At 29.6% G+C, this 18163-nt stretch overlaps 1 protein-coding gene across 2 annotated transcripts in view; it reads right to left on the reverse strand.

The window, feature by feature from the left end:
- LOC111681530 (dopamine receptor 1) overlaps positions 1-18163 on the reverse strand; it is a 129232-nt gene that overhangs the window by 8439 nt on the left and 102630 nt on the right. For both annotated transcript variants that reach the window (XM_046948646.1, XM_046948645.1), the window contains exon 6: positions 6507-6752. In XM_046948646.1, coding sequence (XP_046804602.1) covers positions 6507-6752 — 246 coding nt within the window. The remainder of the gene's footprint in view (positions 1-6506; positions 6753-18163) is intronic.

An 18163-nucleotide genomic window follows, 5' to 3' on the forward strand; every position in this document is an offset into this window, starting at 1 on the left:
CGATGATTAATATTCATAACTGATGTAGGGTATCATATTGTCCGTCATTCCTGACTATACTTACTTGTTTATTATTAATTTTAGAAGTAAACATGTCGCTCATTATTACTAAATACTGAGAAACTTGTTGTCTCAATAAATTAAATTTAACTTTAATCTGTAAACGACGTTTCTTGAAATTTCACTCTTGTTTAAGATAATATGTACAAGGATTTAAGTAACATTAAAAATTTTAAATTAAATATCAAACCTAAAATTAAACGCACATAATTCTTAGGGCTATATGCCTTTTGTTTTTATTCATTTTATTGTCTTAAAATTGACAGTTTTTAAAAGTATAAGAACTATAGCCTTAATCCAAAAACCTTGACACATTTACAAACCCCTCAAATATTCAACGCTTTCAAACATTTCATCATATTAATGAAATGGACACATTCGAAAAACGTATATTTCGCTGTAAGCCTTTGGAAAATACATCTTCTTATACCCTTCACCACTACAGTATGAAGAGTATTATGCGCTTGTACTGATGTTTGTAACAGCCAAGAATATTGGTTCTACTTCCACCTTAAAGTATACTAATCATCCCGAAATCACATTGTGAGTTGATTTAGCTATGTCTGTGTGTATGTTTGTCTGTGTGTCCATGTACAGCTTGTGCGCACGCTACAGGTCGAAATTTTGAATAAATTGCATTTTGGCACATACTTTTCTTTTGGCCCAAGGACGAAGACTTTTGAAAATAGTTATAATCGGTCATTTATTTTGCCTAGCGCTCATATAACCGTATCCCCCAAATAGGGCTTTTGAGCTCATAATTATGTTAAATGTTGTAGTACGTAAAGCATGTCTACCTAAATAACATTTATGTAGACGTCAATATCTCTATCTAAATTTATAAGGATAAGTCCATATTTACGTTAACGCCCACATAATCACTCTTGTAGAAAATCTCTTTTTTTGTCAACAAAAAGTAAAAATATTCATAGTTATATCGAATCAGAAATTGATTTTGAGCCGAATGGCATACTTTAAGATCAATAATGTAGGGTATAAAAATAAACCACATATTTTACATACACACTGGTATAGGTTATAATATGGTCGGTCATGTTTTCATTAAATAACCACAAATTCTGTAAGTTTTACAAACCAAACACATTCATTACAAATGTATACATAACCTATACATTGTATGTAATCACCTTGACATATTTTTTGACATCATCGTATGACAAATACAATTATTAAGAGTTGAGTAAAATAAATGAAATTATGGTCTATACACAGATGTTGGTCATTCAATACAATTGACCGTAAAAATATTGTAACCAATCACAAAAAAAAGGAGAAAAGAAAGTAAAAAAAATAAAACTTATATAAAAACGACCTCAATATTTATTCTGAATGATACATTGGGGATCATTTATGAAATACTACATATTTGTTACTTTAACATTTAAGTAGAATAGTATAACTGAAAGCATGACTTGACAATAATACTAAATAATAACAATATTTAATAATAACCTAAAGTCTTTTACTAGTATTAAGAGTATTTCTTGTTATACATATGTATATATGTATTTGTTCTGAGGTTAATTGAAATTAAATTATTGCAAAACAAGAAAAGTTAAGTTTAGTAGGAGTTTTGACTTAAATAATGAGGCGGTGAAAAAGGTGTAAATAGTTTATTATTTACATCAAAAATTAAAGTCGTTATACGCCTTTTACCGTTAAATTTGGTGACGAATATCAGCTATTGCCGCTTGGGTCAGCCAGAATGTCGGAAATACGATTCGCTCAAAAGACTAGAAGACATTAGCCTAGACTGTAGGTGTATTTATTAGTGTATTATATTTGCTATTGAAGGAAAACCTATATATTTGACACCATAATTGAACTCAATTCCCATCAATCGTTTTTTTTACAAGAAAGGTGCTTATATTTGGATTCTTTGTCTGGTACACTTCTTTCGAGGATTTCAAGTAAGAACAATAAAACACTCACGCCTCTAGCTGCAAAGTACCGGAAAATATCATACGGCCCTGAAGTTATCATGACAGTTGTAACAACTGTATATGTGCCTGATCTCCTCCATCTCTAACTAACTACTAACTAACTACTAACTAACTAACTAACTAACTAACTAACTGACTAACTAACTAACTAATCAACTATCTAACTAACTAACTAGGGTCGATATGTCGAAAAATTTTAATTTTAATAAAAATTTTAAATTTTTTAAACTTAATTGTTCAATTCACAATCAAGTTGTATATTGTATCTACTAAAGTGTAGTTACAGTGATTGTGAACAGGTTTTTGTAGCATGTCATAACTTTATGTTCACAATAAAAAAACAATCAAAACAAACAATGTCAAAAGTAAAAAAAACAAATAATATTAAACTAATTAAACGAGCAAAATAAACCAAATTAATTTCTTTTTATTTAAAATTCTATTATTTGCATTATTCCACATTTTAAACTAATAAATAAGCAGTTTTTAATAAAATTTTGTTTTGGTAAACAGCTGTTTGTTTGTAATTTCTGTGTTACCACTTTATAGTTTTTTTATGCCAAAATCGATTGAATTTTTTATTTATATGCTGAAAGAAACAATTGACAACAGTGAATGTTCTTACGACATTCGAAAAACATATGAAATACTGTCGTAAGAGTTGTATAGAATACCAACAACATTGTTATGACTATTGTAGCAGCTGCTGACATACAACGCTACAACATCGATTGTGAATTGAACAAATAATACACATTCCAAGCAAGACGTTCCGCGTAGCCGGTAGTGTTGTCAATTATACGAGTAAGACAAGTTTAAGTTAAGAATAAAGTGTCCTAAAGGAATTTCTGCTTTAACACAAACTTGATCTGAATTTATTAATTTGCAAAAGGAGGATAAAAAATGTCAATTGGCTCACTATTAACTATAACTTACAAGTAAACAAGTAGGAAAGTATAGTCGGGCATGGCCGACCATATAATACCCTACACCATGAGAACATTTTTAAAATTTGTATATATCATAAAGAAACTCTTATGTTGAATTTAACCTTAATTTCAAAGTCTTTATGCAATGTATTGATAAAAAAACAAAATTTTCTAAACGTGGCTTTATGTAGAATATTAGTCAAACATGGGCCGACCCTCATTCAATTTGGGAAAAAGGTATAATTTTAAATTACAATTTGCTTTGTTGAGTTTCAATGCGATATAGTGGGTTACAAGTCAATTTTAGACGTTTAAGACATTTTTTGAAGGGGGTTTTATATGGGGAGTAGAGTCACATAAGGGTTGATCATTACGAAAATCTGCAGTGTCATTTATACTTATATTACATTTTTTGTGACAATTTTTAGAGAGATAATAGTATATTTTGGGCATAAAAAGCCCAAATTGGGAAATAATGGACCGAATTCAACCAATTTCAATAGGATTCGCAACATGCTTGATCCAAATTTCATCAAGTTATCTTGAAAATTGCGGCCTGTACCTTGCGCACAATGTTTACATGGACAGCCAGCTAACCGGACAGACGGACAGACGAACATGTCTTAGTCGATTCAAAAAATGATTCTGAATCGATCGGTATACTTTAAGGTGGGTATTAGATCAATATTTTTGTGTGTTACTATAAAGGCGTAGAGTATAAAAATGGTTAATTTCATCACATAACATACATATACTTTAAAAAATTGCTCTGAACTAAAGAATTAGGAACTAAAGCAGCAATCTTTAACTCACAAAATGTGATGTTTATGGTTCCAACATATGTTTATTTATATATGTATCAGGAGTCTAGGTTGGTTATGTGGTTGAGTGTTAATTAAATGTTGTTGTTTTCTTAACAATTTTGAGCGAGTGTAGAATTTATAACACAATGAATGACATGTTATTACGGCTAAGGGGTATTGTATATCATAACACTTAAACAACACACGATAGATTAGTGGCCAGGGATCATACATATCTTGTGGTATTTTATTAAATTCTTAACAACACATAAACACATATACAATACAGCATTACATTGAATTGAAAGAAAAGTGAAATAAAATAAAATAAAATACTATAGACATTTTCTATGACCAATAAACTTTAACAAGTGTTTAGAAGCAGACAGACATACATATGTGTGTTTTAATGTATTTTTTATAAGATTTTTTTCCGGTATCAAGGGAAATTTATAAAAAGTCTGATGATACACATAATCGTCATCATTAAATTTACACTGCTCTTTATCACTGTAATTTGTGCTCTATTAATACGAAGATGATTATGTTGGTTGTACAGGAAAATAAACTTTTATTTCTTGGCATTGAAAATTACAATGAGAATAAAAAAAATATATGTAAGAGTTTTACATTCGACTGTGTCGAATCTTATATACCCTGCCCTATAGTGTGTTTTAAAAAGATTTTTTTTATTTAATTTCAATTTCAAGTAATGTTGTTGTTGCTTTCATATCAAAGCATGCAAAATATTGTCGTATGGGTTTTTCTAATAAACAATATAATTGTTGTTTTCATGTCAAAGCATGCAAGAAATTGTCTTTTTTAAGTGTAATTTTCAGAGGTTTCCTCGAATTTTTGGTTATATCTCCTTTGTTTATAGAAGAATCTTGCAAATTATAAATAGGAAACTTGTCGAAAGCACGTCTGGCAGATCTATTGAATATTTGGACATAATGAGATCTTAAACAAGTAAGAAGTTATAATCGGGCGAGGCCGACCATACAATACTCTACAACTGCATATGAATAAAATGTGATTGAGTTTTCGCGGGTTCAGTTGAATGGGGGCTAGGTGAAATAATGGACCGATGTTAACTATTTTCAATAGGCTTCGTCTAAGGTTCAATAAAAGATCATGTGTCAAAATTTAAACCTATAGTTGGATTACATTACATACGGACAGACAGACAGACAGACAGACAGACAGACAGACAGACAGACATACAGACATACAGACATGCAGGCATACAGACATTCAGACATACAGACATACAGACATTCAAACATACAGACATTCAGACAGGAAGACAGACATTCAGACAGAAAGACAGACAGACGGACTTAGCTGAATGGACTCCGAAAATGATTCTGAGTCGATTGGAATACCTAAAGGTGGGTGAGTAATATTATTGTGCGTTACAAACATCAGCACGAACCCAATATACCCTCCCCACTAAAGTTGTGTATTGTTTAAAAATATGATTTTAACAGATACATAGTATGACAGACAATAAGATAGACAGACAATGGGACTTAATACAATTCACAATCTATAAGGATTCAGGATATTTGGTCCTTATAGGGTCGGAAAATTATATTGTAGAAATTGCAAACGGAATGACAAACTTATTCATACCCTTCTTTCGAAGGTGTAGGGTATAAATTAAAAACAAAAACTTTATCTTGCTGCTTGTCTTTGGAGAATTGAAAAGAAAAACTATTAAAGCGAATGAAAATGGACAGCTTGAGTGTTAAAATAAAAGTTGAAGTTTATTTTTTCTTTCTGCATTTAATTTAATTGTCAATTATGAAATGGAAATTTATCAAGACAAATAATAAATTACAAAAAACTACAATCTATTCGAATTCGCGATAGAAAATAAAATTTTTAATTTTTCTATTAAGTTGATTGATTGCAATTGTTGGTATTAATCGTTAAGGGATAATTGCAATAAACAAATCTATTACATAGTGCTTAAAAAGAGAAAGGACAAGAATGAATTAAGTAGAAGATGATGCCTTAGACACATAAAGTAAAATTTAATTGAATTAAAATTTGTAAAAAAATCCATTTTCTCCAAACAGTACAATAAAGGACTTAAATAGAGAACGTTTGATTGTGGTATGGTCAATTGCAGTGCATGACATTTCACATCTTTTGTTCATTTATTTGAATTGTGGTTTTTAGTGTTTATGAACATTATTTGCCATTATCATGTAAAATTATATTTCTATGTAATAAAGGTCTGCTTAGTGTTTGCATAAAACAAAAAATTGTGGTTTTCGAATAAAAAAAGGACACATACATTTTTATATATGAGTCTCTGTGTGTGTGGTTAAAATAATATTTATTTAGGATAGAATTCAAGTACAACCACTAAATACCGGTTGTGTACGTATTTATTATTCAATTAGTGCCTTAAAGTAAAGGTAATATTAATTAAAATAAAAACTCAAAGTAAATAAACATAAAACCTAAAATTAGGCAGTGATTTTTGGTTTTACTCAGCATTTGTAACGGCGAACCTTTAGTTATACCAAAATATTTTTCGTTAAAGCTGGCGCATAAAAATTTATGCTTTAGATACCTGCAGCTAAATAAAACTCTTAATTGATATAAAAACAAATACTAACTAAATTGTAAAAATTCTATTTTTGAAAATTTATGCGCCATCATATTTTGTTAACCTCAATTTAAATTTGTTTTCAATTTTTTTTTTTTTGATAAATTTTCAACATTTTCATACTTACCGACAATAAATGCCAATCATCACAACGCATGGAAAATAGAAACTTATACAACTGGACACAACTGCATACGTTGGTGTTAAATCCAATGCACAAGTTGGATACTTTTTACCATTATCCTCTACTATTAACGGTTGATCGGGTCGATGCAATCCCAATGAGATTGGCACAAATGACACAAAGGCGGCTAATAGCCAAATGGCAGCAATAGTGACGACAGCTACACGTCTTGTCACCCATCGACCGTATCTGTAGACAAAATACAATAATAAACGAGAAAGATAGAGATTAAAGAATAGTTAGAAAGAAGCTATATCAATGGAAAATTTAAATTTGAAATGTATGTAAGTTATAAATAATTGCTGATGACGATAAAAATATTAATGATGGTTGTTAACAGTGTCTAATAAAAGAGGTGATATTATTAGGATCTTATTCATAACGTATATAAATGATAATGAATAAAATCTTAATAATTAAAATACCCTTTGTTTTCGTTAGAAGTGATTGCCATTATATTTGCAATTTCCACAATATAACTGAATATATATTTTGTATCCTTATCCAATCGTTTTGAAATTTTTCAAAAAATTTTACAAAATCATACGATTTTTAATTTTTTATCCATATTTTCAGTAAATTTTATTACATTTCACTACAATATTTTTAATTTTATTTGAAAATTTTGACATGTCGTTTTACTGAATATTAAAATGTGTAGCCAGCTTAAATAGTTAAAAAAATGTGTTTTAACTATGTCCTCCTGTCCGTCGGTTTTTGAAATAAATTTTCTTAATAAGATAATTATTTTTAGGATCTAAATCTTTAATAATACATTCAGACATTCTTTCACGATTTTATCTTGCAATTGTTAGATGACCGATTGAAATTGACACACAAAAAACAAGTGAGAATGTTATATTCGACTGTAACGAATCTCATACCCACCATCAAACCGTATATGCCTTACCTTAAAGTATACCAATCGGCTTAGAATCACTTTCGGGGGCGATTTAGCTATGTCCGTCTGTCCGTCCGTCTGTATGTGTGTGTGTGTGTCCATGTAAACCTTTTGCGCACGCTATAGGCTACAATTTTTAAGATAATTTGATGAAATGTGGTACATACTCTTCTTTTGGTTCAAGGACGAACGATTGAAAATGGTTGTAATCGGTTTATCATTTCGCCTAGCCCCCATACAACCATACCTCCGAAACGGGCCTTTAGGCTTATAATTACGTTAAATGCAAAACTTAGTTTTATAGAACCATAAATGACACTATTAATTTTTATAATGATCGGGTTATTGGGCATTGAATATCATCGGTCTGCTCTTATTTTTATGCCAGTAATTAAAAGATCAATTATGGTCCGATCAGCATAAAGTGGGATACCGAGAATTTCATTGCTAGACAGACGGACGGATAGAGGACAGACGTACAGACATGGCTAGATCGTCTTTTACGTTTGTGGGTCTATGACCAATATTTCGGTGTGTTACAAACGGAATGACAAAATCAATATAACCCCCATCTTTTTTGATGGTGGGTATACAAATTTACTAAAAATTAGGTCAAATTTAAAAGAAAATCTTGTAAGGCAGTTCTAAATTGAACATAATAAATCATTATACCCTACACTAATATAGAGGGGAGGATATTATATGTTTGTGCTGATGTTTGTAACACCAAAACGTATTCGCTCAGAATAACTTTATGAGTCGATTTAGCTATGGACAGAAATCTGTCTGTCAGCACACTCAGCAGCAAAACAGAAAGATAGACAAACAGGTATGTATAGGACCAATATTTTTAAGTATTACAAAAACGGTTAAAGCCTTTTTCAAAAATATTTTTGTATTTCATTTCGTGATCAAACGAAAAAGTAATAATTTGTAAACTAATGTTTTATTAGTTTTTTGTTGTTATTCACTGTAAATGTATTACATCGTCTCAGCTAGGGACATGTGTGCGTATGATGCATCCATCCATAAATATGTGCACATGTAAGAGTGGTTTTGTAAAGTAAACTGAAGACATGTGTACAGACGGATTCTTGTTAATACAACTCATGTGTCATGTATCTGACATAATGATGGTTGACAAACAGAAAATAAGATGAGGAAAAAAAGGTCTGAAATACGAAATAATATTTAACGTTCAATGAATGTCTGCAACTGACAAATTTGCTATCAAAAACTTACGTTTTTTTTTGGTGTGAGAGGGGGTAACATAAAAAAATTGTACTTAATGTGATGAAAAATTGTCAATAACATACATATTTGATAAAGAAACTTAAAAGGTGTTTTATGTTGGAGCAACATATTAATTATTATTTTATCTTAAATTATTTCTATTAAATAGTATGCTTTATGTGAAAAAAGGTTTTAATATTAATTAAAACAAAGTAGTTTTTCCTTTTCAAAGACGTAAAAAATAAAAAAAAATTTTTCATGTCATACCATTTAGCATTTTTGAATGGTAGATTCATATAATTCGTTTTAGTATAGGGAATCATAAGTCATGCTTGTTCATTTATTCGTTCTAACTTATTTTAGATTTATTTCCCTGAATGATTTCTATTTTATTGAAATTTATTAACATACAACAAATCATCTCAGTAGGAAGGGGTCATCAAAGCAGGAAGTCACTAAACTAAACAAAATAATACAATTTCCTGTAGCTAATATATTTTTTCCAATTCATTCCCGTTACTGCTGTTGCTGCTGCTGCTGCCAACATATTGTATTTCATTTTTGCATTATTCTTCTGTTGATTATAAGCAATAAAATTTAATAGCCCGTATATTAGTTGTGTTTTATAGCACAAAACATATTTTATTATCTTCTTAATAGAAGCATGTTATTCAAATAATATTATTTCATGAGATAAAATAAAATTATGATTTTATTAACCATATAAAAATATGAGAGAAATATGATAGAAAGAAAATATGTAAAGGAAAATCTCAAGTGTATCAGTATAAAAACCAACAGAGCATTTAAATCATAAAAATAAAAAAAAACACAAAACAGGAAAAAATAAAATAATACAATTTCAGTTGTGTATATGTGTTAGTGTTAGAAAAACAAAAGCAAAAATAAAATAAATAGCTTACTAATATCTGCGTATGCTCATAAACAAAGTACAAGGAATAATATAAACGACACACAGAAAATCTTTATCGAAACCAACTAAAAATCATTTCTTTATTACACACATACATACAAACACTAAATAACAATAAAATAGGAAACAAGGAAAACAAAAACACAAATACACAAGATAGTTAAGTCATAAAATCGTGGAACCAGAATTCACACATGTATCTGGGTACCTTCTAGAAAAACTCAAGAATTCTCAAAAGAAAAAATATATTTTGCAAATTACTTTTCATAACAAACTCACGCATACAACAGTATCAGTGTAAAGGAAACGGAAATGAAATGATGTGAAGTGGTCTTATGTTACAAATGTATGTATGTACATTCAATTATAAACGGGTGTGTGTCACACTAACAAAGGCAATTGGGAAATTGTGCTTCCTTTTGCTTAGACAAATTGAAAAAATGGCAACAAATAGAGAGGATGTTTTTATTTAGGATTATACATGGAATAATTGAATTAAATTTATTTACATATTTAATGAATTTAACGTAAGTCACCCTCATTGCTATCAGTATTGGTGTAAAATATGAAATATTTATTGAATAATTTTGTTAAATTTATTTTATACTTATTTGAAGTGTTTAAATTTGCAATCTCGAATTTACTGTGTATACAACATACTAGTCTGCTGCATAGTGCAACAATGATGTCGTTTACTCTACAGATTTTCTTTACAAGATAAGGTTTATGTTACCTACGCAACACTAGAGTATTCCAAATTAATGTAAAATTTTTTTAAGTACTCAATATTTTAAAAGTAAATACCCAATTATACAATTTTTTATTGATTTGCGTATGGATTTTGTTAGCCGATTAAATTATAAACAAAATAGCATTTTAAAATATGAGAAATTAAATGAGTTAATTATTTCAGAAACATTTCGTGTTAGGAAATTCGTGCTTTAAAGGAAAATCTAGAATCGATATCATTCATATATCGTAATCATCTAGCAAAAAGAAAATTAACTACTTCCAAAAGAATAACATTTATCATCACTTCAAAAGTAGCACTAAGAAAAAGTCCTGTGTTAAAATCATTACTTCTGCAAGTCTTTTTCAGTGCTTTCTTAGTGTACATAACTTTTTCTTTGGAAGTTATTTTATTGCTGAGATGCTTTAAAATCCATTTTGCTTCTAGGGACAAATGTGACTTAAATGTAGATAATTAGCCACTGTCGCTCATGGAGTTATGGTCCGAGGATCAGAAACTTAATTCAGTGTGTGATTTTTGAGTGTAGTTCTAACAAAATCCTGGCAATGACAATGAAAGTTTTCTGCTGCTTAACTGTCCTATCTGCATGCCCTACATGCACGGATTAAATTTAAATTCCTTAGCTTAAATTCTTCATGTTACCTTTTCAGCGCAGAAAAAAAAAACTGAAAATGGGAATCTTCGTTCTTAAAATAAATTAAATGTTAATTTATTCATATTTTTCAATTTCCAACAACAATAACTGATGCCAAACGAAGCAAAATACTCACAAAATACAGAATTCTTGATAATTTGGTTCCCGAATATATCTGGGATCTTCAGAGATTTGATTGCAGACAGATAATCAAACAGACAAGCAGACAAACAGATAGACAGACGGATATAGCTTCATTGACTCCGTTATAATTATATACTTTATAGGGTCGAAAATTATATTGTGGAAATTATAATTAAGAAAAATTTAAATTAATTTAATAATTGAATCAATTAAAGATTGAATATAAATAAAAGTATATCAGACTATCTTGGTACCCAAAGAGTATAGAACCATCCACTGAAGAGTAGTCGCTTATGACACTCTTGTCGTCCAATGCGATTTTAGATTTGATCATCTGGCTTTCGGTTTTAAGGCATTTTACACTTTCCGTTATAGCACGGACTTCTTTATGGAAATTAAAGAGTTTGACGTTAGTATATTTCGGTTTTTGGGTATTTATTAGATTATTCAATTATTCGGGTTTTTGTCTTATTTGGTTAATTTGACAAATAATTATTTGAGGTTTTAGGTTAGCCGATCAATAATCGGATAATTTTAAATTATTCGGAAACTGAAGGTTTCGATTGCTTTTTTACAAAAATTTTCGTCCCCTTATAAACAAAATTATAATTTTCAATCCTTTTAGTTCCACTCTTTGTAAATTTTTTATTAAGTTTTTCTCTCAAATATTATGAATTTGTTTTTATGTTAAATTATTTTCTTTATATAGAAATTAGTATTTTAAAGATTTTTCCACGTTCCAGTGAACTAGTGTATGACTGTTGTTGAAGAACTTATTAGACATATTTAGGAAAACAAATATATTTCTCAAAATGGATGTAGATGTAAAGGCGAGTTTATTATTTCCATGACATATTTTCAAGAATCAGAAGTACTGTTGTAAAAATCATCAAATAAATGTTCTTTATATGGAAATGCTTAAAAATAATAAGAAAGTAATGCTTAAAAACTCAATTGAATTTTGTGGAATATATACTATAATTAAACTGTTAAATAGTGAGTTTTTCTTAACCGATTAATTGATGGAAATTATTTGGTTTATTCGTTATTTGAAATTTGAGAATTTTCATTAATTCGAATGATTAATTGTCAAAAACTTATCGATTATATTTATTATACCCTACACCACTTAAGTGGGGAGGGTATTTTGGATTTATGCTGATGTTTGTAACGCACAATATTATTAGTCCTATACCCATCTTAAAGTATACTAATCGGCTCTGAATCATTTTCTGAGTCGATACGTCCGTCCGTCTGTTGGTCTGTCTGTCCGTCCATTTTAACCTTGTTTAACAGGTTAAAGATAATTTAACGAAATATAGTACATGATCTTTTATTGTCCCATGAACAAAGCCTATTGAAAATGGTGAACATCAGTACATTATATCACCTAGCGCCCATACAACTGAACCCGCCGAATAGGGCTTTTAAGTTCATAATAATGTTTAATTTACTCGTATCACGACAAAAAGCAGCGAAACCAAGTTCTATACTGGCCAGGATGACCCTCATGAACTTTTAAATTATAGGACTGAATTTGACCCTCGCCCCTATATAAAGCCCATTCAAAATTTGTCTTAAGTAAATGTCCACAATTTTGTTCAATTTTGTGGACGTAAGTATAACTGAGGCAAAGTAAAATTTAACTTAAATGATTTATTATGAAAACTATTTTCCACTTTATTTTTGTAACAGTTGTAGGGTATTACATGGTCGGACTCGTCCGACTATAATTTCTTATTTTTTTATATAAGAAGAATTTCGTAATTCATTTTGAAGTAAATTTCAATTGAAAAACGTTGTATTTCTTCAAAGCTGAATGTTAGTCAAACATTCTCATGATTATATTAAACAGCACGTATTGTCCAAAGAAGTGTAATAAGGAATTATTCTAGTCACACTACACAGTACTTTTTGTATTTTTTCAAAAAAAAAAAAAAAAAAATCAATATTCGATAGGTTAACATTGAGTTTTTTTAGTTGGGGGGTCATTTCGTTGAAATCCTGTTATTATCAGTTATCACCTTCTCTGCTATATAGTTCATACAGTTAGAATTACTTAAATTATCTTTATTAAAGCAAATTAAAGTGCTTTTTGTTAAACTATTAAATAAATTTAATTTTAAAATTTTACCAATTTAAAATTATATTGCCTTCAATTCATATTGTGTGAATAATTTAACAAAACAATTACTTTCGCTATTTAGAAAATTGCTGCCAATAACTTTAACTAAACAACGATGTCGATCAATTTTGAGTGGAATTTTACAAGTTTATTTATACTTTCATTTGTTTTTTTTTTCTCTATCAACTTTGAAGTGTTTAATATGAGTATAAGAGTATGTAGTTTGGATGTGTGTGTGTTAAGGCAAAACACAAATAACAGGAAACGTTTGTTGAATAAAATAGTATAAGACATGTATGAAATTTACTTAGACATTTAATTAAATTTCAACCGGAAGCAGTTAGAAAGTAAATAGTCGTTGCTGTTTAAAAACATACATATATAGACATTCTTTCACTCATCCTGACACTTGTAGATAAAGTAGAGAATATATATTTTTATAGATATATGGGCAGTTTCGTGTCAAGTGACCCAACTTAAGTCCTTCGGGCATTTTTTCTAGGATCAATTTTTATTTGAAAAAATTTTGTATGACCAAAATGTATAACTTTGACGCCCTCTAACTCCGGCAGTTCTTCACAGATATACCTTCAAATTTCTCTATTGCTCACTATTTAATAACACTAACCTTGGACCAAACTAAATTTTTTTAAGACTTAACACGAAATTACCCATACGTATGTCTGTACATATGTGCAAAAAAGGTGCAAAAAAGAGTATATATTAAAAATTTATAGTATAGAAATAAATAAAACTAAACAGAAGTGCTATCAACAAATTGTCTGTCATATTGAGGAGAAAGATAAAATACCAAACTATTTGTAAGGATCAAAGAAAATAATCCAGTATATAAGAGCTTTGAAAGTTAAGATAGACAATAGTAATATAATTGATAACAGAAATGAAAAAAAAAAAAACAAAATTGTAAAAGGTATTAGTGTTGAAGTGCAAACTCAACAAAACTTGTCATATTACAAAAGATTTTCCTTTTGCAATGATTCAAGAATAAAAGAAAACTAAACGTGAAAAAAATAGTTTAACCAATATATTTAGCAAATACAAGGAAGCTTTATATAAAAAATTAAATACAAATTGCTTTAAGTTTTGATTTCAAATCGGTTGAAAATTCTTTATATACCCTACACCACTATAGTGGGGAGGGTATTATGCGTTTGTGCTGATGTTTGTAACACCTAAAAATATTAGTTCTAGACCCACCTTAAAGTAAATAAATCGGCTCAGAATCACTTTCTTTCGATTTAGCTATGTCCGCCTGTCCGTCCGTTCGTCCGTCTGTCTGTGTGTGTCCATGTTAACCTGGTGCGCACGCTACAGGTCGCAATTTTCAAGATAATTTGATGAAATTTGGCACATACTCTTTTCTTGGACGAAAGCTATTGAAAATGGTTGAAATCGGTCCATTATTTCGTCTAGCCCCCATACAACCGTACCCCCGAATCGGACCTTTAGGCTCATAATTACGTTAAATGTTCATGTCAACAAAAATCTGCAAAACTTAGTTTTATAGAACTATAAATGACACTACTAATTTTTATAGTGACCCTAGCCCCCATAAAAAAACCCCTCTAGAAAATGTCTTGTAGGTCAAAATTCACTTATAATTCCTAATAAAACGAATAAAATCTACATAAATATCTTCAAGGTAGACGTGAATTCCTCTACAAAAATTTATAATTTTATTTACCCTTACTCCCCTATGAGCCCTCTTGTAGCAAATCTTTTTTCTTTGTCAATAGTACGTAAAAATATTACACAATACGGTTAAAGAACAAATTAAATGCTTTATTTGTAAAAAATATCCACTTTTTTAACATACTGATTGGTGTAGGATATCATATAGTCGGCGATGTCCGACTATACATTCATACTTGTTTTTAATCTGTACTTATTCGTTTATCATATGTTAAACACAAATCATCAGATTTCTTTTTCGCAATTTTGTTTAAGTTTACAGAAATTTGTCAAATAAACAATGACCCAGCAACAACTCGGTAATGGCTTGTACTTACATAACCACTTACTTTTCAATAACTACTAGTTACTATCTTCATTCGCTTTAAGTACAATCATATTGACTTACATAAACGTAAGTACTTTTTTTGAGTTCTATTTGCACATTTTATATAGTAGCGCGCTAGCAACAGTTCTTTACACTAACACACATAGAAAGGAAATAGCTTCCTATTTGTGTTTGTTTGGAGACACAATGAATTAACTAAGTAGTAATGTTGTGATAATAACTTTTTTACTCCTTATTTGTATGTACTTATATAAGAAGTGATTTATAAGTAAGTGTGATAAGTAGTCGTCTCCAATGTCATCATCGTATTAAAATAATGACTTAAATTGTTAATAAACAAGTAGTGAAGAGACGTTTTGTTTGCCTTTTTAAATTTTTACTTTTCAATGTAAGTTTTTGCTGGGAAGTCAACAAAAAATTGGCAACGGTGTTGTTTGTTAAAGTTAAATGTCTCAGCAAACACTTAAAACATAATCATACACACATTTATAGTTCACATATACACACAGCATTGAAAAAAGGAAAAACATTCAAATAAGCCACATATAAGAATGACCATTTATTACTATATACCAGCTATAAGTACATTCAAATTCTGACCGATTTAAAGAATTACTCATTTGTCTATGTCAGATAAAATAAAACAGAAATTAAAATAAAACAGAAACACTTTGTTGAGTTGATTTTTTTTTTTTTGGAATATTCATAAATTAAGCAATATGTACCGAGTACAAATTTTATTACCTTGTAATGGTAATGTCATTGAAGGCAAATATTTAACACAAACGCTTAAAAGTAACCACTACCACTTATACGTAACTTTAAAAAAGCATTCAACTTCTACAGTATAACAGGCAAGAGTATTAATGAATTAGAAAGCATTTATATGATACATTGTTAGTAAGACTTTATTACATTGCTTCTATATAATGCAGACGATATGTAGTAGTCATTGAAAAGTATGTTGTTAGATAAGTAATTAAAATTGAATGTCATTATCTTCTTTTTGCTGAGTATGTATGTTTGCCACTTTCGACAATATGCAAAATAAAAACTGTCTTATAAATGTATGAATATATATGTATATATATGCGGACCTCCACAATGTGCAATGATCACGTTTTAGTGTTGTTTAAAAATTGGTAATGGCAATACACTATTTCTTTTGTTGGTAAGCCTGATGAAATACGAAATTGTCAGTTATATACAAGGTTATATATATATATATATTGGAATATTACACAGTGAAGAGAACTTCGAAATTAACTAGAGTCACACACATACATGAATTATCAAACATCTATATATTGAAGAAAAATTAGCTGACTAAAGGTTATTCAAATTGGTTTGTATATATAATAGATTAAAAATTGTTCAATTTTGGTGTGTTCACCCTTTTTAGTGAATACTTAAATCTGACTGGTTTCATCATGGAAACAGTGGTATCACCATGGGATCAAGTAGATCTGCCTAAGTGAGTTGCTTTAAACCTAAACATTATTATAACAAGAGATTTATTTACTGATTGTGGCAATTAATAGTGGAACGAGCAAGGTGTGGACTTTTTGGAAAAAAAGCGACGAATCTTACCAGTCACTACCTTTCAGGATGGAATACTTCTGGTTGAAAAGTTACTGCAAACAAATCAGTTATCTCTAATGGTTTATGTCTTCTGCTATGCATCGAAAAGACTCAAATTTTTTTACAAGTTAGATATCATACATTGAAGTAAAACCAGAAAATATTTGACTCTAAATTCCATGCAAGTTCTTATTCAGAAAATAATGATTATTTCATGTAAAATCGGGCAGAAATAATAACACAGTGAGACAAAATAATAATACCTGGAAAGTGACACTTTTTTTCTAAAAGGTGGGTAAGAGTAGAATAACAATCTGTTTTTGAAGTTTGACAAACACATTAAAAACATATAATAGTATATAGGCGAAACTAATTGTCAAGGACCTAAGTCCCCTGTCAAAAACCTACCTGGTGAGAATGTATTAGTAGAAGTACAAAAATAAGCACAGTTTTGGACGTTATTCTTTGTGTGTATTAATGAAATTTTATATGGCAGTGAATGAAAATATTAGTGAGACAAAATAATAATAATACCTGGAAAGTGACACTTTTTTTCTAAAAGGTGGGTAAGAGTAGAATAACAATCTGTTTTTGAAGTTTGGCAAACACCTTAAAAACATATAGCAGTATATAGGCGAATCTAATTTTCAAGGACCTAAGTCCCCTGTCAAAGACCTAACTGTTGATAATGTATTTGTAGAAGCACACAAATAAACACAGTTGTTCAAAAGTTACTAAATAAAAAATGTATTTTTTCGACTTTATTCTAACTAATAAGTGGTAATATCCTCGCAATTTTGCGAAGAAAATTTGAAGTTTAGTGAGTGAGTTTAGTTTTTGCAAGTTTGTTTTTTTTCTCTTAGAGCTTGTCTGTGTGAAGAGAATAAACATTTTAGTTTGAAAACCGCTTCAGTTTCGGCTATATGTACTACTATATGCTTCAAAATCTGTAAATAGTGCCTAAAGGTGCGACAAAGCATAATACTATTTGCACTACAGTAGTGCGTGGTATAAATACCATGATAGAATAATTTTTATACCCTACACCAATATAGTGGGGAGGGTATTATATGTTGTGCTGATGTTTGTAACATACAAAAATATTGGTCCAATACCCACCTTAAAGTATACCGATCGATTCAGAATCATTTTCTGAGTCTATTAAGACATGTCCGTCCGTCCGTCTGTCCGACTGGCTGGCTGTCCATGTAAACCTTGTGCGCAAGGTACAGGCCGCAATTTTCAAGATAATTTGA

Source organism: Lucilia cuprina, chromosome 4 (genome assembly GCF_022045245.1).
Source record: "Lucilia cuprina isolate Lc7/37 chromosome 4, ASM2204524v1, whole genome shotgun sequence".
In the NCBI taxonomy this organism is placed as follows: domain Eukaryota; kingdom Metazoa; phylum Arthropoda; class Insecta; order Diptera; family Calliphoridae; genus Lucilia; species Lucilia cuprina.